General features: G+C 42.8%; 1 protein-coding gene across 1 annotated transcript in view; it reads right to left on the bottom strand.

Moving 5' to 3' along the window:
• Positions 1-26,796, bottom strand: part of itgb5 (integrin, beta 5) — a 50,441-nt gene extending 23,645 nt beyond the window's left edge. Inside the window, exons 1-11 of the mRNA XM_008437884.2 lie at positions 26,157-26,796; positions 24,702-24,787; positions 23,307-23,514; positions 22,977-23,226; positions 21,551-21,719; positions 19,511-19,672; positions 18,211-18,306; positions 18,041-18,130; positions 15,307-15,441; positions 8,659-8,833; positions 5,955-6,209 (exon numbers count right to left, since the gene is read on the bottom strand). Of these exons, the coding sequence (XP_008436106.1) occupies positions 5,955-6,209; positions 8,659-8,833; positions 15,307-15,441; positions 18,041-18,130; positions 18,211-18,306; positions 19,511-19,672; positions 21,551-21,719; positions 22,977-23,226; positions 23,307-23,514; positions 24,702-24,787; positions 26,157-26,223 (1,693 nt within the window). The 5' untranslated portion in view covers positions 26,224-26,796. The remainder of the gene's footprint in view (positions 1-5,954; positions 6,210-8,658; positions 8,834-15,306; positions 15,442-18,040; positions 18,131-18,210; positions 18,307-19,510; positions 19,673-21,550; positions 21,720-22,976; positions 23,227-23,306; positions 23,515-24,701; positions 24,788-26,156) is intronic.
• Between the last annotated feature and the right edge of the window lie 330 nt (positions 26,797-27,126).

Raw genomic sequence — 27,126 nt, 5'->3', positions numbered from 1 at the left:
ATATATAAACTATCATATACTGTATATGAACTATCAAAATAGGCAGCTCTAAGTGTTTTTAGAGGGGTCCAAGGTATTTATGGACTTTAGCTATTCTCGGGGTATGCAGATTTTTAATGATACAGACTACTTTGTAAAATTTGACTAGTTTTCAGAAATTATTTTCTTTAGGCAGTAAAGAAAATACTGCCTAAAGTATTTGATAAAATACTTATCAGTATTTTAGCAAATACTGATAAGTATTTGGTAAAATAGGCATGATGTTTAGAGTTTTACAAAATCTGTCATCAGAAATTGGCCACAAATCTCTGGTTGGCGCATCTCTAGCGCTGACCCTCCTTGTAAGTCCTGAGTGCTGTTTACTGCAGATTGGCCCCGACTTGGTGGAATCCATGGTGATGACTGAGCTGACTGCTGATGTTAACCTCTCCTCTAAATGTTACAGGACTTAAACTCAGAACCAAAGATCTCAGAAGCTGACTCAGGTGAACATGGAGCCTCTTCCTGGACTCTCTGAAACCCAGAGTGAGGAAAAGTTCAATTCTTGCCTTTAGCAAACAAAACACTCCCAGTTAGGACTGGACTGTTTTCTTTAGCGTGAAGCACAGCCTAAGCTATCCTCTGCACGAACATGAATAAACACACATGTTCCCATTTACCCTGTAGGGACACACACATGTGATTATGTGCACGCAGCTCTGGAACATCAGATTTATTTATGAGGTAAAAGAGGGGTTCGTGTAGATCTGCAAAGTAGAGACATGCTATTTCTGGCAACAGGCGGCCATGGAGCTCTTAGATCATTATTTGGAAGCAGCTGTGGAGGAGATGTGGGTCAGCGGGACATGAGGACTCAGATGTCCAGATTTACTGATTCCAGAGGTGGGGCATGAGTCAGATAACAACAGAGAGTAAACAACTGCAAAGAGAGGAATGTTATAGAGAACTGATGATTCATTAATTGGTTTTACAGCATCGGGGAAATCTGATTTTTTTTTTTCTTAAACACAAAAGATTGCAGGTTTACTGTAATACTTAACGTTTCCAGTAGGTGGAGCCTCTTCCTGTTTTGTGTCAGAGTTAAAGGTGTTTTTCATTCAGAGTAAACACAACAAACAGGACTGGAAGTCGTTCAAGTAGGGAAAGTTGCTTGCGTGGCACAGACTGAAGAAGGGAATGTAGTCGACTGCTGTACCACACATTTCTGCTTGGCTGACACACATGCGCACACACACACACACAGGTTCTGTAACAGAGGGTAAAAGGTAGCAAACGCTCAGCGACAAGCATTAACCCTGAGAACATCACTTTACAGAACATCTGCCTGTAGTTCGAAATACGTCCCAATCTCCCTTTATAGTGTTACTACATCATATTCGCCGTACAGAATGATTTTTTTCCTCCTATAAGGATAACTGAAACGCAGGTAAACCAATGGAATCATCTGGAATGATTTCTTCCCCTACAGAAAGAATCAAAGTTTAGATCTTAGTTTTTTAAGAGAAATATTAACTTTCTGCTGTAAATGAAAACAAGCACTTTCCATAAAGCCAGAGAACCAACACACTGTCATTCCACACTGTCATTTATTAAACAAAGATAGACCCAAAGCAGAGTGAGCAGACAAGGAAATTAACTCCAGAACAGAGACAGGAGCTCCATCCTGGACTCTGCGTGCCTTAAGCATGGTCAATGTTAAACGCCCATTACATGACTAAAGGAAAAAAAGACTCAAAAAGTTTGGCTTATTCAGATGAGTTGCCAGGTAAAAGTCTCTTTTCTCTAAACACAACACTACAACACAAACTAGGTTGGCAAAGCTTCATCTGAGTGAACCACAAGTCCTCTGGAACGATGGTCTACAGACAGACGTGATCACATTAGAGTAGTTTCTGTAATCTCCCTATTCCAAATCCTGCATGTCATCAAGTCAACATGAGCTCCAATGTACACTAAAATGCTCTGGAATCAAATGTGAGACCATCTGGGTGATGTCTGAAACTTGACCCAAACTGGGTCAAACACAAAATGAAGCAATACTGTAAATAAAAGCGGGTCACGAATCCTCCTGTCGGGTAAGCGAACTTCTCGACTTGATTGTTTGGGGGTAAGCTGTGGTTGCCATTTGTCCATATTTGTTTCAATGGTAACTAAATAAAGACAGTGACTAACACTTCAGGGACTTTGTTGCATCAAAACCCGGAACACGGTTCTGAAGGATATTTAGGACTGAGGCTAGGTGGTCGAGTCGACTCTAATCTGATGTGACAGAAGGTGAGTCACCCATGAACGATGCAGGGCATCATTTAGGCCAGCTAACGCACTAACCAGTCAACAACTTCCTGTTTGTTCGTTATCACGGACTGATAAAAACGCCAACAGATCCCCGTCTGCTCAGTCGTAAATTTCAGATGTCACAGCAGAGCATCTGAAAACAAAGACTTCAATCCTCTTGAGGTGAGCAGCTTAGCTTTTATGCTACCACATAATTCCAAAGAACAGAAGAAGTCGTGGAGCCCCGGTGTAGCTCTGTGGGCTCCAGTGGTTTTGGCTGTTATGGGATGTCAGAGTCCCTCTACTTTTATGGCTGAAAGTTCTGGCAGTGACACCAACTTGTTTAGTAAACTTTGTGGTGACAAAAAGGACTTTGGTTTAGGAGATTGTGCAAAGTGTTCAAAGTCTTTTCTTTTTCAGCTCAAAAAGCTTATTACACTATAACAACAACAAAAACCTTTTTTCCAGGTACCAATTGATGGCTAAAAGAGTCCAGGACATCATCGAATCCAGGAAGATCATTTTCACCCCCAAGTTCTCCTGAAAAATATCGTCATGAATAAAAGCTACAGATAAAAAAGATTTATTTTTGTTAAACTCATATGCTGGAGAGGAGTTGTCATTATTCTGTATGCATGTGCAGTCATGCTGTTTGAGAATGTCGGTGCTGAAATCAAATCCATCTACTGTATTTAATACCTGAGCTTTGTCAGACATGTTTTTATAAGCAATAACAGACTGAAAATTGACTCTGTAATTTAGCACCTTGAAATTGGGCCTCTGTCTCTTTAAGAAGTTCCAGGATTCCTCAAACATGCATAGAAGAATCAAAGCAACACTCCAGGTAGGTTTTGGATGAGGAAATAATATTCTAACATGATGTAAAGCTGAAAAAAACTGATTTCTCATAATACCTCCAACCCTCGTTAATTTCCACCTTTGGCACTTAATAGTTATTCATAACTAAACCAAAGTTAAAGTCAAAGCTTGAAAAACCCAGAGACCAAAAATCAGTCACAGTGTTCTGATCGGTTCATCTCTAATGATATTCTAAAACTTGACCTCTGACCTCTGAGTCAGGGTTCTACAGAGGAGAAGGTGTTTGCCAACATCAGCTCCAGGAGCTTCAGGTTCTTCACCAGGCAGCAAATGTTCCCACACAGACTCCGACTGAGCAGCAGATCCCATCCAGGTGGATCCAATCCAGTTTATGAGAGATTCCTGCAAGGTGAAGGGCTTTACTCACACTTTAATAGTTTTACTGAATTAGTTTTACAGTGCGGTTTAGACAGGGAAGTTCCGCTAAAATGAACAAGATGACGCAGCGGGTGTAGAGGGAGTCACTGAGCTGCACAGAGGGGGGGCAGAGAAGGTACAGGACTGTAAATGTTTAATGGGTGATTGGAAGAAACAGTCCGTCTGCATCTATAGTGTGTTTCTATTAACTATCAAAATGTGCAATTCGGAATTAGGAAAATAAATTTGCGTAAAGGAAACATGGAAACGTTTTTGCAAAAGGAAGAGATGGTTTTTCAAAATGAGTATTTCACAAAACTGCATGGAAACACTTTTCACATCATATGAGTCACATGATCAACATCCGGATGCTACCACTGGTGGAAAAGACGAAGAAGAAAGTGACAGGAAGTAGTTGGGGGATGATGGTGCGGTATTGCTTTTTAGTGTCTTATTGTGTGAACAAGCTTATTGACATGTTATTTTAATTGTGTTCCTCATTTAATGGAAACACCACAATTGAGAAATTCTGTGTTTTTGCAGAAGGTCAACAAAGTTCTGGCACAAATTTGCATTGGAAACACAGCTAGCTAGTCTMAATTAATAGCTGCGTTTAATTTTACCATGAAATTGTGCAATTTCAACTTATGAAAATATTTACTTAAAGGAAAAGTGTAAATTTTGTAAAAACGTACGTTTTTCAATACAAGTTTTTGGTGCCAAGATGAAGTGGGTTTTCAGCCATATCAAAATTGGTGTTTGTCGCAACACTTTTTTTCAAGCTATATCAGTCATTTCAGGATGTATACAGCAGCAAAGCGCTTCCTGGGACAATGTGTGTCGCAAAATTTATCATAAGTTTGTCCTTAGCTGCTTTTTCATTTAGCCTAAAATTGCGCAAATTGGAATTACAAAAATAAATTTACTTAACGGAAACACAAAGATTTTGAAAAACAGTTTTTTTTGATAAAACGTTTTGGAGCTAGGATGAGTTCATTTTTTTTGACGGTATTGAAATTACTGTATTACACAAAATTGCAATGGAAACACTTTGTTCACAACACACAATTCACGTGATCAACAACTGGATGTTACTACTGGAGGAAAAGACGAAGTAGACAGGAAGTGGTAAGAAGATGATGGTGCCTCATATTTTTAACAACTTATCGCATGAACAAATGTATTCACTTGTGATTTTAATTGTTTCTCATTTAATGCAAACACTGCATTTGCGAAGTTGTGCTTTTTCGTCATTAGCAGAGCATCGCCAAAGCTTTGCACACATTTGTAATGAAAACCCAGATACTGTCTCTGTCCCCTTAGGTCAGCCTGACAGACACAGGCCTGCACTGGGCGTTGGGATCCAGCCAGCGCCGGCCCCGCTGCCACAAAGGCCGCTCTGTGGTTTGACAGGAGCCGCCGTTGGCGGGGAGACGAGCCAGGAGGTCTCTCACCGCGGTTTTGGACCCGATGTTCTGGGAGCACAAAAGGCTTTGCCTGTCCCCATACAGATCCTCTGAGCCAAACAGCCCTTTTCACACAACTTGTGCTGCTCTGTGGGCATGAGCAACGACAGCCAATCAGAGGGCGAGATCTTCAGGTTAGCATCAGAGCATGAATTTTCTGGCTATCGGCATTCTCAGCCTGTCCCTTTCTGGCTTCAGAGGTTTGTTAGAAAACATTAGTGAACAAACACTACGATGGAATGATCTACATCAAAGGATAATCAAAGGCCCAATGACTGGGCCATTCTCATTTTATGAGAATGGCCCAGTCAAAGCATAGGCCTAAATCAAATTAAGAATCTGTGGCAATGGATGAGCGTTTTAGATTTCTACTACTAAAACCTTTTCAAAAACCGGCAATCGGTTTTAAATTTGCCTTCTGATTGATATTTGAGCCACTCAGTGTTGATCGATCTCCGTTCGGCTGTAATGTGACAAAATGTAGGAAAGGGAGCTTGAAGAGTTTGTGCTCCTCCATAAACCCCGTGCTGTAGGGTTGGAAAGCCAGGCAGAGAGCCTGGAGACGGGATGTGATTGGTGAAGGAAATGGTTTGAACTTCCTCCTCTCTCTGCTCTGTATCCATGAACCCTCTTTTTACAACCCCTCTAGGATTTCAGGTCACAGTTCAGGTCTTGTTTGAACTTTGGAAACGCTAATGAGCTCCACAGTTCATTAACAATGTGTAACTGTTGCCACGGTTACACATTGTAGCAAAAATCCCTCTAATTGCACACCAAATTGTCCAAACATGCAGCGACTCAGCCAAACAAATTATGAACAAAAGTCTACAAAGAGAACAAATCAGGACCAACATAACGGAGCTACTTCGGCACGCTCCCGCCATGAGACCTGAAATAAACTGGGATGTTGGCATGAAGACCTGCTCTGCTGCCTCGGGCCAGATCTGAAAGGTAAAAGGAAAAAAAAGACGTTCCTACCTGAGCAGAGGACGCCTTTGTGTCTGGCGCAGGAGAAGTCGTCGCACTCGCAGAAGCTTCCATAGATCTTCCCGAACTCGGACTCGTAGCAGAGGCACTGGTTGCAGCTGCACTCTCCGCGGCCGCTGCAGACCTGCTTGCCCTCAGCTTCCCGGCAGGCGCTGAGGTACATGCTGCTGGCCTCGCCCTCCTGGCACTCGCAGTGGGCGCCCAGGTAGCCCGGCTCGCACTGGCAGGTCCCGCAGTTGTACATGCCTGCAGGGTGGAGGCTTTGGTCAGGGTCCACTCCATCAGCACTCTGTGCAGCACTTCTTAAATGCAAAAACCTTTTTCTTTGTAGTTTTTTTTTTTTTGGCAGATAACTGGACTATTTCTTAGACATTATCTTTTATCTGAGAAGCATCCTAATCTTCAAGGTTTCTGCCTCAGACCAGAACATTCCTGATTAGTCTCAGACCTTGTTACCCATCAGTCCCACTCAGTTGCTGGGTTTTCCTCCAAGTTGTAAAGTGTTAGAAGAAAAAGCAGTTTAAAAACAGTTTAAGAAAAGCTCTGAATTTCAGCTGAGAATCTCTTCATAATCACGTCAAAGCGGCCATTAACTGAAGCAGCTTTGAGTGTTTTTCTTATTAAAAAGACAAGGTTACTTCACATCCCTCTCTACTACTGGATGAAGTGAAGAACACTGCTTAGCTCATCGCAGCAGCAGCTGGGTATGTGACAGTTTATCACATTATAACAACAAACCTAAATTGCATTTTATTGGGATTTTATTTGGTAGGACACAAGAAAGTGCCCAATTGTTGTGCTTATTTTCATACGTTTTTCCAAATAAAATGTGAATTGTAGCACTAATAAGAACTGACTCAGTCTGTTAGAGCTGCGTGTCGTTTGGTTTATGTCTCTACCTGCTGTAAACATCGACAAACTGAACTTTTTGCCCAGTTTTCATTCCAAAACGCAAGAAACCGAGTGAGATCGGATGGAGAGTACCTGAGAGGGCCCATTTCCATGGTCTGCCACAGACTGTTAGCTGAATGAACGTCTAAACTCAGAGTCATTCTAATACATGGATGTGCGTTGGCCTAAAACATTCTGTTGTGTTTAGGATTGCTGACCTGCTGTAAGCTTATCGCTTCCTCAGGCCTTATGGAGCCAGTAACAGGTTTCCTTTTATGGCTGTCCTGTATTTGGTTCTATTTCACTGTGTTGTGTGGCTCCGTCACATGAAGCATCAGTAAAACACCATCAGAATAGAACATTATTGTGACAAAGTGTGAAAAAACTCTTACAAGACACTGCATCAAGCAGCACAAACTGAAGCTACCCTGCTGAGCGACAAGTTGGAACGTTAAGATGTTATAGATACAGATTTAGAGGAGAAAATGTTTTGAAGTGGAAACAAAGTGACACATGGAAAGAAAAGAAAAACCCAAACTGTCAAAGACAAAAGAAGAGCTTCTGTGTCCACTCATGACTGCAGGGTTCTGGTTTGTACAAGAAAATGGTAGATTTAGGGGAAAGCGTTGACCTAAAAGCTCTAAAACTGAACCTAAACCGATCTCCATTATGGATTCTGCATAACAGAAGTCATAAGAAAATTATTTTGGGCTCAACTGTTAGAATAATAAAAGTGAGATATTTTCTAGCTTAAAGACTTTTTTTTCATAAATGCAATTAGCTTTCAATGTAAATCATTAATGCAGCTTTATATTGTTCCCCTTTAATATAATTTTGTGACATTTTTTGCAAATGATCTGCCATCATAATTTCATCCAGCCTGACCAATCTGAGCTCCAACCTGCACCTTCATCATCCTGATGCTCAGTCTGTTCTGGCTCAGTTATCTTGATGGCGTTGTGTTCAGAAGAACTGTTCATTTTAGTGACTCATCACATTTTCAGGCCCTCTGAGTTTTCTGTTTCCTGTTGCAGGGATGAGACATTTCCAGCAGTTTCCTGTGAATATCCCAGCCCACCATTCCAATTATAGAAAAGGGAAAAGGCTTATGTAATCAGGGTTTCATGTAAAAAGTATTTATTTTTAATTGAGCATATTTGTTTTTTTTTTTGTAATCACCCAACAGATTATGCTAACCCAGGAGTCTCCAAACGTTTTGTGAAATGATCAACTTAAGAGCACTCGCAGGCCAAAACAGAAAAAACCACTAAAATCACAAAAACAACATTGAGAATTGCTCAACCTGCTCAACATCAAACTAACCATGAAATGTTTACAAAATGACAGATTATTTTGTAGGAATAGAATGTGAAAATCATAGAAAACTTCAAAATGGTTTCACACGTGAAAGAAAGGCAACTGCATTACTGAGCGGGGGAGCCGTGGGGGACGGCTGCTCTCTGAGGAGGAAGCATCTAACCTCCAGGTTGAGGTGGAGCTGAGGTGGAGCTGAGGTGGAGCTAGGTCCACCCAGGTGTTTCACACAGCTGAGTGGCTGCCATGGGAGATTGAAGGATTTCCCACACATGCATAAAAAGGTACTAAAGGCAACACAAGGTGCGTTTTTGATGAGAGAATGAAATAACAGCACGATGAAAAGCTCAAAAAAGAAGATGTTGGATAACACTGCCCCTTTAAGTAGCATACCTCTCATTCCTTCACTTGCCCTCGTGTCTAACAGAAACTTTTTATGTTCAGTGTCTCTGGATCTGACCAGGGTGTAATGTGTGTGTGATGACCRTACCGATGGAGTTGCAGAGGCTGCTGTTGACCTGCGCCGTCCGGCTGCAGCTGCAGTCGCACTGATAGTTCACAGCCACCTCCAGGCGGTCCTTAAACCCCACCGGCTTTATGGTGAAGGTCTGGTCGGTGCCGCGGGGTGGGCAGCTCCGAGCTTCCACACTCACATTGAAGGACACCTACCAACAGGACACAGTCATTAGAGCGCAAAAAGCCACACAGCGCTCCGTTTTCTTTCCCCAAAAACAAAAAAAGGTGGGGGGTGAACCCTGTGTGACCCCCGGCCTGTTGGTGTGGCTCTGGGACACACAGCCAACATCCATCTGATTACACTGAGGAAGGAAATCCTGAGAATGTTTTTTAGCAAACATCACCCATCCCAGAGACGGTTTCAGTCATGAAAGTGAAGCACAGAGACGTTTCTGGATCCAAACCAGAGTTCTGATAACAGCAGAGTCCAACTCTAATTAAAGGGTGTTCGTATCCGTATCACAGAGCCAGTTTATACACACCCTGCTGAGCAAGAAGAGGAAATACAGAAATATTCTGCTTTAAGGTTCTAAACAGAGAAAAGTTAATAATGCTACTCAAAGAATTTCTAATAAATGCATTTACTTAAAAAAAAACAACCTGGCATCAGGTTACTTACCGTCTGTCAACACCAAACAATTCATCTTCTAATCTGAATCTGAGTCGACATATTCAGTGTTTCTCATTTCCAAAGCCAAGAAAAGTGGCAGAGCAGTAAACAAATCCCACAGACCTCAGTGTGTCCTATATGACAGAACGCGTTTTTAGGGAAAACCGTTTCTACTTTTATTTTGTGTTTGTGGGTGAGGAAAATCTGAAAGTTATTGTAGAAAAAAAACATTTTACCAGCTTAGGCGTCACTGAATAAGCATAAAACACATCTACAGTTTACCAGGACTTAAAGATGAGGTAAATCATAGCAGTCATGTTTTTTTTTATAAACAAAAGCCAAAATATAGACTAATGAGCAGAAAACGCTGATCTGATCAAACACATGGCTACATAAACATGGGAGCACCTCTATAACAGCAGGAGTTTGTGGTGTTTGTTGATCATAGAGTCCATTTCCAAACTGTTTAGAGTTCATCGTTCTGCCATGAGAAAGATTATTCACAAGCGGGAAAAAATAAATAAATGAGGACGGCTGCAGACCTCGCAAAGCCAGGAGACGCTGCTAGCGGGTCCACAATATGGGACATCAGCACGATGATGCCGATGTCTCATCAGGCCAGAACAAGTTCTGAACAGACCAGGAGCTCCTTTATCCTCGCTGTGTTCACTTCAGTTTGTCTCTGTGAGAAATGCAACATTACCTAAAGATTTATCTAAGGCCAAAACGACGACATGGAAATCAAACTACAGCCACAGAAGAGCACAGTGGGATGGTTAACAGAAGCAGAGAAGCAGTCCGCATGCTGATCATTTTACAATGTTGAAGAAATGTGTAAAACTTCAGTAAATATAGACTATAACAGCAATATTATTCAATTGTCCAAATTTCCATGTTTGTCCCGTAAATAACATCTCTCTTCAGTAACTTTCAGCTTCATGCCACATTTGTCTTTCATTACTTAATTACATGTTTCTTATAATTATTGGGGAAAAACCCAACTCAACCAGAAGGTCAAGGATAACTCCAAAGAAGAGTGAACCAAAAGTCCTCCACAATAATAAATGATACAAATCATCATTCTTTGAAGCTCATTTTGTATGTTTTTTCTTTCAAATTGTACAATTCTGTGGTTAATGGAAGCTACTGTGTCTGTGAAGCAGCTGCTCTAATTCAATATTAATCGTCATACTAAGAAAATTCTCAATAATCCAGTTTTACTCAGAAGCTTTTAGGCAAAGACAATCCATGAAAACTCTCAGATTCTAGCATAATGCTAATCTCTTATTTATTTATATACAGGCAGGTGACTGATTGCTCCCTTATCTTTTCTGATGTCAGGATCTAAATGTCCGGGCGGATTTCAGGGCAGCCTCCAGGGTGGGGGGGCGGAGGACGAGGGAGGGGGCGTCTGGGATGGGCAAACAATCGGAGCTGAATCAGGACAGGAAGAGGTTTGGTCACATGCCACACAGAAACCCCCTCTGCCCCAACGTGGGAAGCTTAACAAGCTAACGAGGCTCACAATTAAATTTACTGTAAATGTGAGTCAGGAGGAGAATGGTCCACACAATCATGTGGCTCATTGAGAGAACTGAGAGGATGCGACACGCTGATGGGGGCAAGAAGACGGTTAGGGACAGCAGTGAGAGACTTTAGCGAGAACATCTGTGTGTTTTGTTTTAGTGATCTGATCCATAGAAAGAACCAGAATGAAATCCAAGTTACTCTGAGGTTTAATAAAAGAGAAATTGTAGGTGGAAGTAGTAACAGAAAGTGGTTGGGTTAAAGAAACTCGTGATATAAGAAGAGGGGTTGGGATGGGTGTGTGTGGGGGGGATGAGGGGGGTTACCATGGACACATCTTACCAAATGATGGAATCCTTATGACTACCCTAAATTCAATTAACTGCTATAAAACTAGAAAATTAGGTCAAACAAAGCAACACGCAACTAAACTCAAATGATGCAGATTTGCTTTGACTAAGAAGCATCTGCATTGAAATAAAAGCAGCCGTTTTACTGCTTCTGCTGCCAGGGCGAAGCAGCCCAGCCAGCATTCTAATTCCCTTCATGCCGGGCGGTCTCACAGGTCCGGCCCGGTCCGGCCTGCTTCTATGGGTCACCATTGAGATGCAGCAGCAGGCGGCGGCGCGCCGTTCCCTCAGAAAACAGGGAGAACACTGGCCTCCAGCAGGATAAAAGACATCACCCGAGAGCCCCTCTCCATTCATCCAGGCTGAATCGTCCGGGCTCATTCACCGGCTTTTCCCATCCCAAAGCAGCCCAGGGAAATAAAGCATCCCAGTGGAGGGACAGAGAGGAGGATTCCTCACTGTGAGGCTGCTTGTTGGAGCCTGGCATCAACAATAGATTCAAATCTCATCCCAGCCTCAAACGGGATAAAAAGTGACCATGAAAGCCTTTCAGATGCACAGCAATCCCCTCCGACAGCCAATGAAACATTTCATTAGATGTTTAACTCCCATCTGCAGACTCAAGTCAAGTCAGGTTTGTTTGTATAACACGCTTAAAGCACAAGGCACTTCTCAGTGCTTGACACCATGAAACATAATTCACAGATTATGAAATAAGCAAAACAGTACATTTGATCAAAATCACCAAGCAAATATATTGATCGATGTCTCAGTTATGAATCAGAAGCAGCTCTTAGTCTAGATTTAAAGGAACTCTGTGTTTGGGGCGTTTCTGGAAGCTTGTTCCAGATTAGGTTAGAACTGAATGCAGCTTCCCCGTGTTCTGGTTCTGGTCGTGGTGATGAGTAGACCGAGTCCACCGAATCAAAGAAATGCCAACAGAAACACATTTTCATTAGTACATTTATATTTGGTTCAATTCTGCAGGAATGAGCTGCTCACAGCCGCAGCATGTTGGGGCAGATCGGTTCGGTTAGCTCTGATTTGTTTTTCTTGTCGACTTTTGTTCATGTTTTTTAGTTGAGTCATTGAGTCATTGCATGTTTGGACAATTATTCCCTGTGGTTCTGGGTGCTAGCAGGGATATAAATCATCCCTGGTGGCGCGCCTGTATCAGAGACCCCGACTTAGCCGACGTCCTGATGGTGACAAACTGTCACTATTAATAAAGAATAAATACTGCAGCATTTAGGACATCAATTATAAGTGAGTCATAATCAGTTGGCATTTTATTGCACTTGAAACCTAATGAGCTCTTAACATAACCTTATGCATGCATGCAATTTGCATATGCATATCATTTTAATCAAACAATTAACATACGTTTCACCCTCTTTCCCCCCCCCATCATCATGATTTCCTTATTATCCTCCATTTTAGCATCTCAGCAGTTGGGTCTCCAACAGACCGAGACTATTATTGTCCTGCAGAATGTAAATGCATTACAGTTCAATCTGAACAGTCCACCAAATGCAGCACAAAAGCAGGTCTATGATATTGTTTGTGAACATAATATTACAATGGAAATTGTGATGTGATTTATTGTGTGGCCTTCCCCAAAACCCTGGTGTAAAATAAACAGTACCGTGAACTGGTTTGGAGGAATGACAAAAAGGTTCCACACAGTCAAAGAGACATGCTTCGTCTCCGTTATGAGCAAAGATCTCACCGTCTACAAGCTCCTATGTACGATGGTTTCACACCAAGAGCAACAGGTTTAAATATGGGGGCTTCAGTACAGGTAGAAATGACATTTATGCCAACAGTCCCCATGACTACAGCAAACAGAACAGGAGCTGAATCAAATAACTACCACCGCTTAAGGACATCCCCTCCATCGTCCGGCAACATCAGATATATTTAAATTGAAAGAAAAAGAACTGACAACTTAATTACTTGGAACCGGAATTTAGGATTGGGATTGAAAATGTGCCGCAGGAGTAAAAACTGGTGAAAACTGATGAGTTTCAGCTAATTTTGGTGACTTCTTGTCCGTTTAAAAAAAACAACAAAACACCTCGAGCTGACAAGGCAGAGTTTTTAACAGTTTCTGGTAATACCATGACTGCAAGATGGAGCCCGAGCTGACAAACAGCAACACTTTGTCATTTGACAAAAGACTGAATGCAGATTAAATACTTTTTGTTTTTCCTGGAACACTCAACAGGTAGGCGTGGCAGGTTGTTCGTCACTAAGAATGCAGAAAGTCATTTGTCGTGTTTAAAGAAAGGTTAAGACTGAGATCAAAACCACAAAGGTGGTTAAAGTGAACATGTTCCAACAGGCAAATACAAAAGATCTAGAAATGCTAGCTTAGTAACAGATGTATGAGTTTGAAGGCTGAAGGAAAGATAACAATGTAGCCAAAACATTCAGAAAGATTTCTAGTGGATGACAAAGTTTCTGTGAGCAGTGAGAACAGCACTCAAGGTCTTCTGACTGGCTTGATTCAGGCATTTCCTTTCCTTTTTGTTTTTTTGTTTTAACAAGCTGAACATCAGTGATCTGCATCTTTATAACAAAGTGCAAAAAAACTTTAATGTAATTAATCAGCCTTTTTCACTGTGATGACTTTTATTTCACACTTCTGTTAAACTTTGTTACATTTAGTAACATAAAGCCTTCTCTTCCTGCCCTGGTGTAGCAGGAAATGACTCGAAGATCTAACAGGTTTGATCAGATAACCTGCTTGCTCATGTTATTGTTAGCAGGAAGGCATAGCGGACTGCTATCCAGTTGGATCAGCCTGGCTCAGAACAGGTGTTTGGAAACTGATGGGTGAATCCTGTATACAGTAATCTGTTAGCATAGTTAGTAACCTGCTAGCATATCGTGTTTAGGAACTTGTTAGTGTGAAATAACCTGCTAGCATGGTTAGTAACCTAATAGCACTGCGAGGGTAGTAACATGCTAGTGCAAAATAATCTCCCAGTGTGGTTAGCAACCTGCTAGCATGGTTAGTAAACTGGTAGCACAGCACGGATAATAACCTGTTAGCACAGCACAGTTATTAACCTGCTAGTGCAATGTAGTGCAGTTAGCAACCTGCTAGCACGGTTTGTACCCTGCTAGCATAGCGCTGTTAGTAACCTCCTAGTACAGTGCAGTTATTAACCTGCTAGCAAGTTAGCAAATTGCTAGCATAATACAGTAACCTACTAGCATAGCGTGGTTAGTAGCATAACATGATTGGTAACCTGCTAGCATAACGTGGTGAGTAACCTGCTAGCACGGTTGGTGTTGAATGGGCAGTGAAATATATACAATACTGTTAAATATTAGTCACCATAACATCAATATTTATAGGGCATATCAATATCAACCCAAATATTCACGTTGGTACATCCCTACCACAAAACTAAACATGTTATATGGCATTTGCTTAAGGCCAAGGCTCTAAAACTTAAATGATATACAAAGCTGCTCCAGTTGTGATTTGACCTTACCTGCTGACCAATCAAAAAGTTAGAATAAATCAAGATTTTCTCTCTGAATACTTTCCTCTTCCCTATCTACAGCCTTGTTTAGTAGTTGTGAAACAAGTAGAGTAAAAAGGTCTGGAAGCAGAACAACCAGCTGAATCAGAGGGAGGTGGTCTCTTTAAATACACAGAAACTGTAAAGAATATTTGCAAATGAAATTTTACACCTCAAAGCTTTATTGTGTCATTCAAGTAAAAATAAAAATTAGACCATCAGCCACCAATCAGTTGTAGCCACACCATACTATCATGCACTCAAATCAGTAGCCTGCCAGCCAGTTAGCTGTCATCTGCGGGTCAAAAGCTGTAATTTGGGAAACAATAAGCTATAATCTGCATGCAATGTTTAATTAAAACTAGAAATGCAGCATCATTCATCAGATACATGTCGTTAAACTGGAGATTTCTCTTGGACTGCGCTGCAGTGTGAGTGGTTTAGGTCTTAATGGTGACCAGAGGAAGCCAGTGATAAAGTTTTCATAACCCCAAAGCAGAAAGCGCTGCCCGGCTGGAAGATCTCAGAGGTTTCTCTGTGGCTCACTGCGTATTATAAAACATTTAGAGTGCGAGTGGGAGGTTTGGAGAAGGACTCACCGTTTCTCCAATCTTTAAGTCTGCACACTTCCTGAAGCCTGGCAGCGGCTTCCCATCTTGGCAGGTGGCGGTGAAGGACAGGTTGATGTCCTCGGGGTGGTCCGACACAGTTAGCTCCACTTTGGACCGAATGTTCTGCAGATACAAAAAGGTTAGAAATGGATGATTAACGCCTGGGCAATAAATCAATAAAATATGTTGTGATAGACACATAATCAATATCAATAGATAATCCATCCAACAGAATTCAATAACTTCATTGAACTCTGATCCAGAACCACACAGCATTCTGGGAGATGTAGGCAGAGGAACGGCTTCCGTGGCTCAACCTCTCACAGTGAGCTAAGCAAGGTGGGTGGCATCAACCAACTCATTCTTTGGTAACCTAGCAACAACCTATTGAGCAACTTGCACAGCCTCAAAAGTGCTTCAAAATAAAAAAAAAGGGCAGTGTGATTTCTAAAGCAGGAGAGGACTTTGAACAGCTGTTCTGGAAGTGGAGGAACATTGACAACATGGCTCCCATCCTGCTGCTTCATGCCTGCCTGTCTCTGGGTGAATAATAGAGCGGAAAAGAAACATGAGGAATGTGTTTTTTTACACTCAGTTTCACCACAACTATGAGCGTTGCGCGTGGATGCAGGCTGCAAGTGGAGTGTTGCAAACAGCCGCATGCAGCTGCAGCTGAACTGTGCCCAGAACAAATGAGAGGCATTCCCACGCACATGGAGGAGACGTGGAGTCCATGCTCTGACCCGGGACGCCGTCGCGCCGAGGCAGCGCCGCCTGCAGCCGCTGACCCCAGGCTGCTTGATACAACGTGGCAGCTGGAATGTTAATGCCGCCGCGTGCCAAAGATCACCAAACCCGCTTCTGACACACATCAGAGGTCAAAACTAAAGGCGGCTTGTCCCTGGCTGAGGAGAACTTTTTGCACGCCCACGCAGGAAAACATGAGGCGAAGCTGCACACACGCACCGCTTCGTGAAAACGCGTTTCGTAAAGACCCAATCAGATGAGAGTCTGGCTTCAATTTAGAGCCCAGACAGGAAGAAGAGGAACATGCTGCACTCAGAGAAAAACACTGGAGGTACTGGGGTATTTAATACAGAGTCCAGCTGGACACACACACCCTGGCGCTGCTTCAGTGTGTGTGTGTCCTGCTGACACGTGGGTTCCTACAGCTCCTCCCGTGAGCCGCAGCGCTTCATTTCATCACCAACACGGCCGATCACATGCCAGAGGAACCGACCTGCAGCTGAGACCTCATCACTACCTTCACAATGACACCAAGATCCAGGTTAGGGCTCAAAAAGTTAATTGTGATGAATGATTATTGAAATGATCGTCAGCTAATTTAGAACACCCACTCACAGCGGTAGGTAAGCCAAACCTGGACAATAAATATGTATTTCAGATGAAAAACCTAGTTAAAAATATTATGTATAAAAAAAAACAAAAATCACCCAAATCTTTTAGTGGGCACCGTTTACTCTGCAATTATTAATCGGGTAATTAATAAAATAATCAGTAGATCATCCCTGGTCTGTATCGATGTCGAGTCCAGCAGAAAGGCCTGATTTTTTTCACGTTGGTGTTTTTAGCTCCATCACCTGCTACAAATGATCAAGCGACGCTAAAGTAATATTATGTTAATGCGTCTTGGGCAATAAAATGTTTCCTTTCTTAAATGAATTATTTGTGTTTTTGCATGTTCTCACGTGTTTCTGATATTGTATTAGAAACACGTGAGAAAAAGAAAAGAAGCAGCTCCAACCAAGGCCTTTTACAATGAATAATGTATTAGGAAAATCACATAATCAAATTTGGTGATGACGACGTCAACTGCAATAAGTCCAGATTTTCTTAAATCTTTGTTATAGCTTCTAACCCTCTGTGACTTTTAGTATTTTTGGCACAGTCACCTGCATCAGGAATGGACACCTGCAGCGGTGAGACTCCCTCCAGCAGGCTGCAGGTGTTATTAACTTGCAAGGTGTGAATTCCTGACATTTGGAACATAACAACCAAAAAAGCACCTGCATTCAAACAGCTCTTACTGCCGAACAGAAATAAACAATACAGTCAATTCAGTGTTGATGGTATTCTGAAACCAAGTCAAAAAGATGATCCAGAGTCGGCACACAGCTTCAGTTATTACAGCAAGAAACTGGAGATCAGGTCCAAAGTCTGGGAGTAGTGATGGACTCTGACCTAAACATTCAGAGCCACATAAAGACAGTTACAAAGTCAGCCTTCTATCACCTGAAGAACATCTCCAGGATTAAAGGACTGATGTTCCAGAAAGATCTGGAGAAACTCGTCCATTATCTTTAGTTGCATTGATTACTGCGACAGTGTCTTCCCAAGTCTAAAAATAAAAAATAAAATAATCAATCTGACAGCTGCAGCCAACGTCGTATCTGTTGAAGAATGGAATGTCAATCAAGTTTATATGTCTTAGAAGCAGACAGGTGAATACTGAGGGGTTTAACAGCTGGTGATACAGATCTTATTAGATTCATGCTGTCTGAAAATAAATGTCTGACTTTTCTAGAACATTCTTTGCCTGTTTGGAACATGTAGTTGAGTCGTCTGCAGGCTCTGTTAACAGGACAGTGAGGTTCATGAGGAAGGATCTGCTTCTGCCGTCCTCCCCCTCCTCTTATCAGATGGCTGCGTCCTGAGCCGACCCACACAAACACAAACAGGAAGCCGGGCTCGCTCCACTCACGTTGTAGGCAGTGATGATCAGCTGGATGACGTTCTTCGAGTCCTGGTCCAGGATCTCCACTGTGGTTCCAGGTATGAGAGCTGTGAAATTCTGAAAACATGAAACCAGTAGAACCAGATCAGAGAAGTATCAAAGCGCTGCAAACAAAGATGCTGGGAGACGAAGCATACCTTATAAATAACGTAGAGCCGTTTGGTCACGGCGAAGATGAGGAAGATGTTATTTTCGGCCAGTTTCTCTCCCAGCAGAGCGAGGGATGGATAGTCCTGCAGAGAAGGAGAATCATGAGGCATTGTGGGTATTAGGTACACTTGTGCTGCCAATGAATTACAGTTCAGATCAGACAACGCTCTGAAGCTCGCAGTGAACTTTTGACCTCAAGATAAACGTTAATGTGGAGATGTTGTCGCCGCTCCACCCTCCTACGTCTCACACTGTGATGTGTTCATTATCTCTGGAAGCTTTGGTGTCTCTGATCTGATTTACAGGCAGAATCCAACAGATCAGGAGCAAAACGCTGCGGCCAGAACAGAAGCTGGGAAACGGAGTCCGTCTGTGTGGAGTTCAACCTCAGTATGAATCCAGCTGTCCTGTTTCTGCCTCCAGGTGTTTGTTAGAGAACATTAGAGGACAAACGGGTCAGGGAGAGCATGACGGAGGCAGACTCATCACCTTCCATGGTAGGGTTTGATGATTCCAGGCAGCTGGAGACTTTCTGCTGAAAACTGTGGAAGTTGCGTTGTTGTTTGGTTAATGTCTCATGTTGGGACACCTGGACTTTTTTAAAAAAGGAAACAAGGGAAGTTTCTTCTTTGAAGAAGTGCTAAAAAGCTTACAGAACATTTGGTTAATTCCATGTGAAAGTGACTTGGTGGTGAAAATTGACCTCTCCGACCAACCAACATTAAACAGAGGTAGGTTTCATCTTTCTAACGCCTACCCAGCAGTCCAGGCTCGTCTCCACCAGCAGCGGTCCAGCAGGGCGGGATCAGAAAACACTCACCCGGCGTCATCAGGGACATGTTTGGATCGTCAAGCAACAAGGAGCCAAATGTTGATCTGAATAGTGGGCGGGGCCTAACCAATCCATGAGTGACTTCAATGGCCCCATTAGCATGGTTGCTATGACAATAGCGAACTGAAGAAGCGTTCTGGGTGAGAGGCAAAATGTCTTCACAAAGCAAGAGAACGGGATCAATTGCCTTCTCCTCAGTAGCTAGGATGATTCACCGTTAAAATAGACAGTAATAAGTATTTTCAGAGGGAATCTCATGTATTTGCAGATTTTAGCTGCTTGTGTGTAGCTGTGGCCCCTAAACCCCAGGTAAACTGGGAGTCCACCATAAGAATTATAAAGTCATCGACTTCTGGTTTTAAACAGGCTTAAAACCAGACATTTCAGATGATGTTTGAGTTTCTCTTGGTCACTGAAGTGTTCTGGGGCTTCTTTTTGTTTTTTATTCGTCTCACCATCTTGGTGGAGGCGCTGTACTCGTTGTGGTCGTTGAGGTGACAGCGGCCGTCGTGAGGCTGGACCAGCCCCCCCAGCCGGCCGTCCAGAGCCAGGTGCGGCACGTCGTCCGTGGCAAACACCAGCAGGTGGTAGGCCTCCTTCCTCCAGCCGATCTCCTCCTGCCGGTGTCACAGCAGAGTCAGAAGCTGGCCGCGGCCAAGCAGGATGAACTGTTACAGTCACTGGAACTGCTAATCAGTAAAGGTTAGCAAAGCCTGAACATAAAAAAACAAAAACAAAACAAAACTCAGGATTAAGATTTTATTCTCCGGTTTAGTTTTGTTTACTGAAAGGTCACTGACAGTCACATCTTCCCTCTTTCCAGAAAGCCTGAGAACCACCAATCCACACACACACAGCTTTCTACAAAAGACTCAGTTCAGGCCATTATCACCAGGAAACAACAGGCAGGGCTCACAGACTGCTGACTAATGCATCATGGTGCTAAAGAAACAGCGTTTCACCCAATCAGCAGAGAGAGAAGCCTTTTGTAGCTCTTTTGTTCTCTATGTAAAGTTCTCAGAGCGGTGGGCGGCCCGATCACAACCCTCTGAACACCAACAACACACACACACTGTTGTGGGAAGAAACTCTGCTCTGTGCATCAAACACTGTTTGTGTCAAAGCAAAGCTGCTTATCTACTATTCCCACATATGTAATTATTTCTGTTCATACGCAGAACATGACAGCAGCACTTAATGAATCAAAATATTGTTCAACCCTAAAATGTTAAACATTTTTAATCCTGTGACGCATCCCAACACACCCGTTTGTATTTGTTGACAATGCTGCAGAAGCAGAAACATTTAAATGTAATCTAATGTTTGGCAAATAAAAAAGTAAACCTGAGGGAGTCGAAGCCTCACTGAGGAATCAAAGCAGATGAGGGTTAAATTTAGGAAATATGCTGGAGAGTGGCGACCGGTTACATGGAAACTAAAAAAACTATCTTTTTCAAGTTACTGAACACACCATATATATGCCAAAGCAGGTCAGTTGCTAACAAACACTCTTGTTTGCAGAAGTTGTTACAGAGTGAAAATAGTCTTCAGCAGTTAGATAATTAAAAAAAACTGAAAATAATCGTTTTGACTGTCTTAAAATACCAGCAACATCAACCATTGAATGCATTTATATTGCAAGCTTCTACATGATCAGTTTTTATGGTAGAACTGCTTAAAATGATACTTTTAGAGTAATAGGTTTTTTTTCTACACAAAGGTTCTGCATGGAACCTTTATATTTCCGTATCTGGTACGCCTGTGAGTCTGATGCACAATTGACATCTCCAAACAGATTCTGCCGGCCCACTGGGGGTTCATTTCTGATTCCAAAAATCAATCTGATGGGATGCTGGAAAACTAATTTGTTCAAGTTGTGCTAAAAGGAGTTAGCATATCAGCCATGCTATTCAAGCATGTCAATGTTCTACATGTAGCAGCAGCACAAACGTCCCCAATACTAATGTCAGCGCTTACATTCCACAGCCCAGAGCAACATAAAGAAATGCTGACAAACATAAATAAAAGTAAAACAAAAAACAAAATAAAAAAACCCTCAACATATAAATATGCTGAGGACTGCAGAACATTTGTGTTTTATTTCCGTTTTTGCAGGGAAGTGACAGTGATTACATTTAAAGTCTTAAAGTTTTGAATTCCCCTGCCCCATTTGGGGGAGTTTCTCTGTATTCCTGCAAAACAATCTGCACCTAGAAGCCGTGCTGAGACTAAATCACCTTCAAGCAGCAACTATTTGAAAGACAGCAGCTCCAGGTAAATTACAAGGCAAGTCATTCTCTTCCCTTAGAAAACAATTAAAGTGGGGGTGGAAGGTGGGATGTGACTGGGCCTGCTAGCACCTCGTCCTCCTGATCCAGCAGCTGCACCACACTCAGCTTCCTGTCTGTAACCGTGGCGCTTTGCATGTCCGACACAACTTTGCACCGTCACTGGGAGCATTTCAAGTAAGATTAAGATAGGAGGCACGATGTCACCTTGCACACGGCGGCCTGCAGGATGGCGTCGAAGCCGCCCTCTGGAGCGTCTCGGTTCCGGGACACCATCTGCTTCTGCACCTCCTCGTTGAAACGGTCCACTTTGTCCGTCAGAGAGAGGATGTGGCGAAAACCAAAGGTGGGCACGCAGTTTGGGAAGAGCTTGTATCTGTACAGCGAGATGCGGACAGAACGTCAGCCTCTGGAATTAAACAGTAAAAGCACGCTAAGCAGTAAATTTTATCTTTTAAGTCCCAAAGCTTTTGGCTTCAGAACAAAATAATAAAATACCTGATTATTATCCAAATCAGTTAATAAAAGGTATCAAAAGGTAAGAGTTGCACCGATTTGTTTTTTTTTTTTTTAATCTAGTAGAAATTCTACAAGCAGAGAAAAATAACTTACTGTTACATTTCTGATGCAGTAACTGAAGGGTCTTTCTTACTGTTACTCTAAGCTAAATATGACAATGCCAACTTGAAAAATGTGTCATTTGCTGCTGCATTATATTCTAAATGTAAAGTATAAAGTCCCAATGCTTCTGTTTTTTCCTGACCGTACCTGAACCCACCAGTTATGTTACATATTAGTGATTAGTGATAATAATAATAATAAMAAAAGTATCACTCACACAGCAATGACAGGAGGCAGCTGGGGTCAGCACAATGTCATTCACACACACATACAAACACACACACGCACTCAACTGAGTGGAGATGTAACCTAGATGGCAAGTGATGCGTGATGGTGGTCTCACCTCAGGGGTAAACACTGTGTGCCCCCCCATCTATCTGCTCTCCTTTCTTTACTGAGTTTGCATCAGCAGCTCATGCAGAGCATTCTCCTTCGTTCTGCTTCATTCTAGCAGCTGCAGCACATTAATATACATGAATCACGAAAACAGCAACATGAGGTGTGACTGATACTTCAGTCTGCTGCAGACTCGCCAAAATAAAACCAAACTGCTGCGTTTTAGGCCAAACAAGTAAAGTGTGAGTAGGGCTGGAAGATATGGCTGAAAAAAAAATCAGAGTATTGACAATATCAGTACTGATAACTATTGATTTGTTGTTTTGGTTTTTTTTGTTTTAAATGTCTGAAATTCTGCCAAACTGGTGAAATGACCTTTGACCTTTATTGTTAAGCAGCTATGAAACACGTTGGGAAAACATGAAAGTGCTGCTGCGCAAGTTACTCAACAGGTTGTTGCTAGGTAACCAAAGAGTGAGTGAGCTTGTGTTGCTCACTGTGAGAAGTTGAATGGCTAAAGTCTCCTCTCTGCCTACATCCTCCAGAATGCTGAGTGGTTCTGGATCGGCGTCGAGTGAGATTATTGGAAATTCAATCAGACGTATCACTTATTGATATAAACATAGCTCTTGATTTATTGTCCAGCCCTAATCCTGAGTGTGGTCGTGCTTCCTACCCGTTGCAGGGGTTCTCCTGGTACTTGGGGGCCGTGTAGGAGAAGGGCGACATGTTTTTATCCACGAAGGAGCCGAAGCCCAGACGGAAGTTGCTGGTCAGCTTCCCCATCTCCTCCGCCAGCTTGGTGCCCAGGTTACGGATGGTGTCCAGGTCGTCTTTCATGGATAGCGAGAGGTCCATCAGGTAGTAGAGGTCCACCGGGTAATCCTCCACCTGCCGCACCTGCAGGCTGAATGCCGTCTGGTCTCCTGCGGAGGCGGAGCCAGCTGGTGTTTACCCACAGACGGACGGACGCCTCGCAGTTTCCTGGTATTCAGCCGGTTCTTACCTGGCCGCAGGCTGAGGGAGATCCTCTGGGGCATGATCTGCACCACGTCGTACTGGGCCGGTCCCGATCCTTTAGTGCTCAGCGGCGAGTTCTGCAGGACGGAGATCGTACTTCTGGGGTACTCGATGAAGAGCGGCTCGCAGCCCCTCTTCTGCAAGTTTTGCTTGAGGTCGCATCGCGATGTCAGCGAGCGGCGCTTCCCGAAGTCCTGCAAGACCAGACGCAGCAAAGCTCACGCTGGTGGTCAGAGCAGCTCAACCATCAGCTTTTCCAAATGACAAATCATGACTCGGTCGAAATGTTAATTAGGTTATTTCAGGAAAGAGAGTTAACCTCAACATTCTACTGTATCAATGTTTGCGACTCTTATTTTGAAGGAAGAAAAAGTGCAGCGCTTTGTTGACCATGTGGAATAATATTGGCTTGTTTTCAGTGTGGCTGACAACACTTGCTTATGTAAAAACTGATTTGTTTGTATGGCAGCATTTTTGCACTAGTTTCAAAAACCAGAGAAAGCAAACGGATGCCATGGGAAACGTTACCCAGCCTCATGGTTGGCTCACATCATGGAGGTCCACTGCTGATCCTCTGCTACCCAAACTGAAGGGCTGTGTCTCTGCTATTGTTTTTACACAGTCTTTAGATTGCATCTATTAATCTCAAGTTCAAAATCCAAAATATGTGCCCGGATCTAACCAGAACTACACAATTCAAGACTGAACGGAAACTCCTTCCCAACACAGCTTCATAAGCATCATATCATGTACATCAAAACAGAACTTGTTTTCAATTTTGATGGCATGAAACTCGGACAAGATTAAAGAGGGGATTTTTGGTTTTGGTTTTAAATTTTTATTAAATATTTGCTGACTATAGTTGTGGTCTCCAAAAAAGGTGCTCTGGTTCTTTTTATTTTTAACCGTTTATTGATTTGGTTAGGAGGCCACTTCGGATTATATTGACACTGAAGTGGCTAGCACTTCCATTCTGTTTGATTAAATCCTAAAGCACGCTGTGTGCCTCAGGGTTTTGGTTTTAAGAGAACCACTGCTAGCCTTTGCATATCTAAAGAAAACACAGCACATATCTGTGGTACAATGTTTCCTAGATAAAACTTTCATTTTGCGCATCTACACAAGCTACACTTTGTGTTTAAACCTCGACTTTGTGTTCTCTGTGACCAGGAAAAATGTCCCAACTAGTTACAAAATGTTTTAGGTAAACAGCAGAACACCGTTTAGTGATAACAGTTCAAGATATTTGCTGATTAGTCAACATATTTTTTTGCCAATACATGAACAAAAGATGCTTATTGAAGCAGAAAACCTGCATAATGCAGCAGCCTTGGAGCTGCGGATTACCTAGCAGGTAAGTGACATGATGACAGTCACTCACCTCTTGTGCGCACCAGGCGCAGCTGGGGTGGATCAGGAGGCATTCTTCACAGGACGTGGCGCTGCCGCTCATACAGATGTTGAGACCTGAGGAGAGAAGATCAGCAGCTGGATTCCTACCGGGTACATTCAGATCAGAGACATATGTGCTCAATGTTACGGGGTTTTTAATCAGTTTTATTGCAAAAATATGGACCCACCAGGAGGATGTTCGTTAAGTCTTTTTTTAAAAAATATTATTATTATCATCATGAGAAAACCCTCATGATTAACCCTGATGTTAATCATGAGGGTTTTCTCACAGTCTAAACTAGGATTATCCCCGCCAGGTGCTTAGCTGCTCATAMGCTCAAGCAGCACTTTGCTTTTAGTATGAACAATGTTTTATAAATAAAATTGATTGATAATCATCATCACTGAACCCAACATCAGTTGTTTCAGTTGCGTCTATGAATTTATGCCTGACAAAGAACTGATTTTTTTTTTTAATCAGTCATCAATCTTATACTATGCAGGTTTCCCGTTGCATTGTAGCCCGTCAGAGAGACTGTAATGACTGCTGCAGATCCCCCTCTGTTTGTCATGTGACTTGCTGCTCATCTCCCCAACCCTTACAAACTACAGACCAGTAACATAAATCAGTCATCGCTTCAGGAAAATTAACCTGGCTTCATTTGGTTTGCCTGTATCCTTTCTTCTGCGCCTCGTATTTTTAGATTGTTAACCGTCTTTTGGAACAATAGCATGCTTCACAAATCTATTTCTTATTGGGCATTTTCTCATTTCTGCGACAGACTGGCGACCTGTCCAGGGTGAACCCCGCCTCTGCATGGATGGATTTTCTCATTTTTCGTGTTGATGCCACTCCACATAACGCCTGTACCTGTAGAGGCTCTTTCCAATCAACCAGCTAATTAACGACAACAAGCACCACATGACATGTTGGAGTTGACATGTTCCACAGAATTATGCCTCTACATCTGACAGGAAACATTAATTAGAACAAAAATGTTGGGAATTATGGAAGCTTCTTCAGCATCCTCCGGTAGACATTCAACATCTGTCTCATCAGAAGTTGTTGGTGTATTTTCTCCACAATAAGTGCCAAGAACATGGACATGGGCTTGAAGTCTTCATCTTTCTTCTGACTAAAGTTGTAACGTCTAGAAATTCAGACTTCAATCTGCTGGAAAGCTGGTCATGCAAACAATGTCCCATTGATGATGACCGATTACTGAGAAGGACAGAAGAATCGGACATGCTTAGTAAAATACAAATTCAAAGTCTAATCAATCATCCGCTTCCACGCTCCTCATCCCATCAGCAACACGTTCTGGGTTTCAGGTAAATAATTCCGAGTTGAACCCAGCCGTGGTTCTGAATAGTCCGGGTTGTAAGTGTGTTTTGCTTCTACAGAGCAGACAGACTGGCTGCCTACTGCTCGCTCCAGTCTCACCTCCAGCAGAGCGCAGAAACGTCTCCAGCAGCATCCAGCACAGAGCGGCTCTTCCCGGGCTCCACATGGTGTCACGGCGCCGCCAGTCAGCTTCTAGATTTCTAGCCTTCTTCTCAACACATACACACGCAAGCACACACACACACTCACACACCAAAACACGCGCCGACGTGTCTAGTTTCCCATCAGACCTCCCATTTGACTCCGCTCCGGTTATCTGTGCAAACCACAGCGGATCTCGACCGCGTCGCCGGAGTCTCCTCGGATCATCCTCCCGGCAGGCAGCGCTCTGGCTCCGGGGGGATCCGTCCCTCCGATCCGCTCCTGCAGCTCAGATTTCTGCTTGGACGCCTCTGCACTTTCCCGACCTGACCCCTCCAGACAAAACCCACACCAGTGACAGCAGCTCCCAAACGTCCCTTACGATTTCATGGCACTGCCGAGGCTCRGAGAAGCGGCAAAGCGAGGATGCAATGACGTCAGAGCCGATCTAAGATCAGCAGATGTCCACCAAAACAATATCTCAAAACAACCGCGGTGTTCTTCTCCGGACTTTAATGATCCGCTCTTCCAGTCCAGTTTACGTCCCTGCTGGAATCTCCGCCTCCTCCACTTTAGGGATTACGCTGCATTCGCGGGAGCTCGGAAAAAAAGCATACAAACATAAAACAAGAGATCTTTCCTGCTAACAGCAATCACGATCTTCAAATAAGTCTTCGAAGAATCTAAATTAATGAGTTACAATAGCATCCATTTGGGATTAATAATTAAAAGTATTTTTGAATTGAAAGTGTTCGGTTTGCTTGAAGAAAAAAAAAATGAACCCAAAATTGTACTGACAGAATAATTAAAAAAAAAGGTCAGACTTCTTTTCATCCTTTTTGTTGCAGTAAATTTCCAACTAGAGGATAATTCTATATTTGGATGTTGTATTCCAGGAAAAATTAATTCTTAAGCTACATCAAAAGTA

The sequence above is a fragment of the Poecilia reticulata genome, linkage group LG2, assembly GCF_000633615.1.
Source record: "Poecilia reticulata strain Guanapo linkage group LG2, Guppy_female_1.0+MT, whole genome shotgun sequence".
In the NCBI taxonomy this organism is placed as follows: Eukaryota; Metazoa; Chordata; class Actinopteri; order Cyprinodontiformes; family Poeciliidae; genus Poecilia; species Poecilia reticulata.
This window is presented reverse-complemented; position numbering and strand designations above follow the sequence as displayed.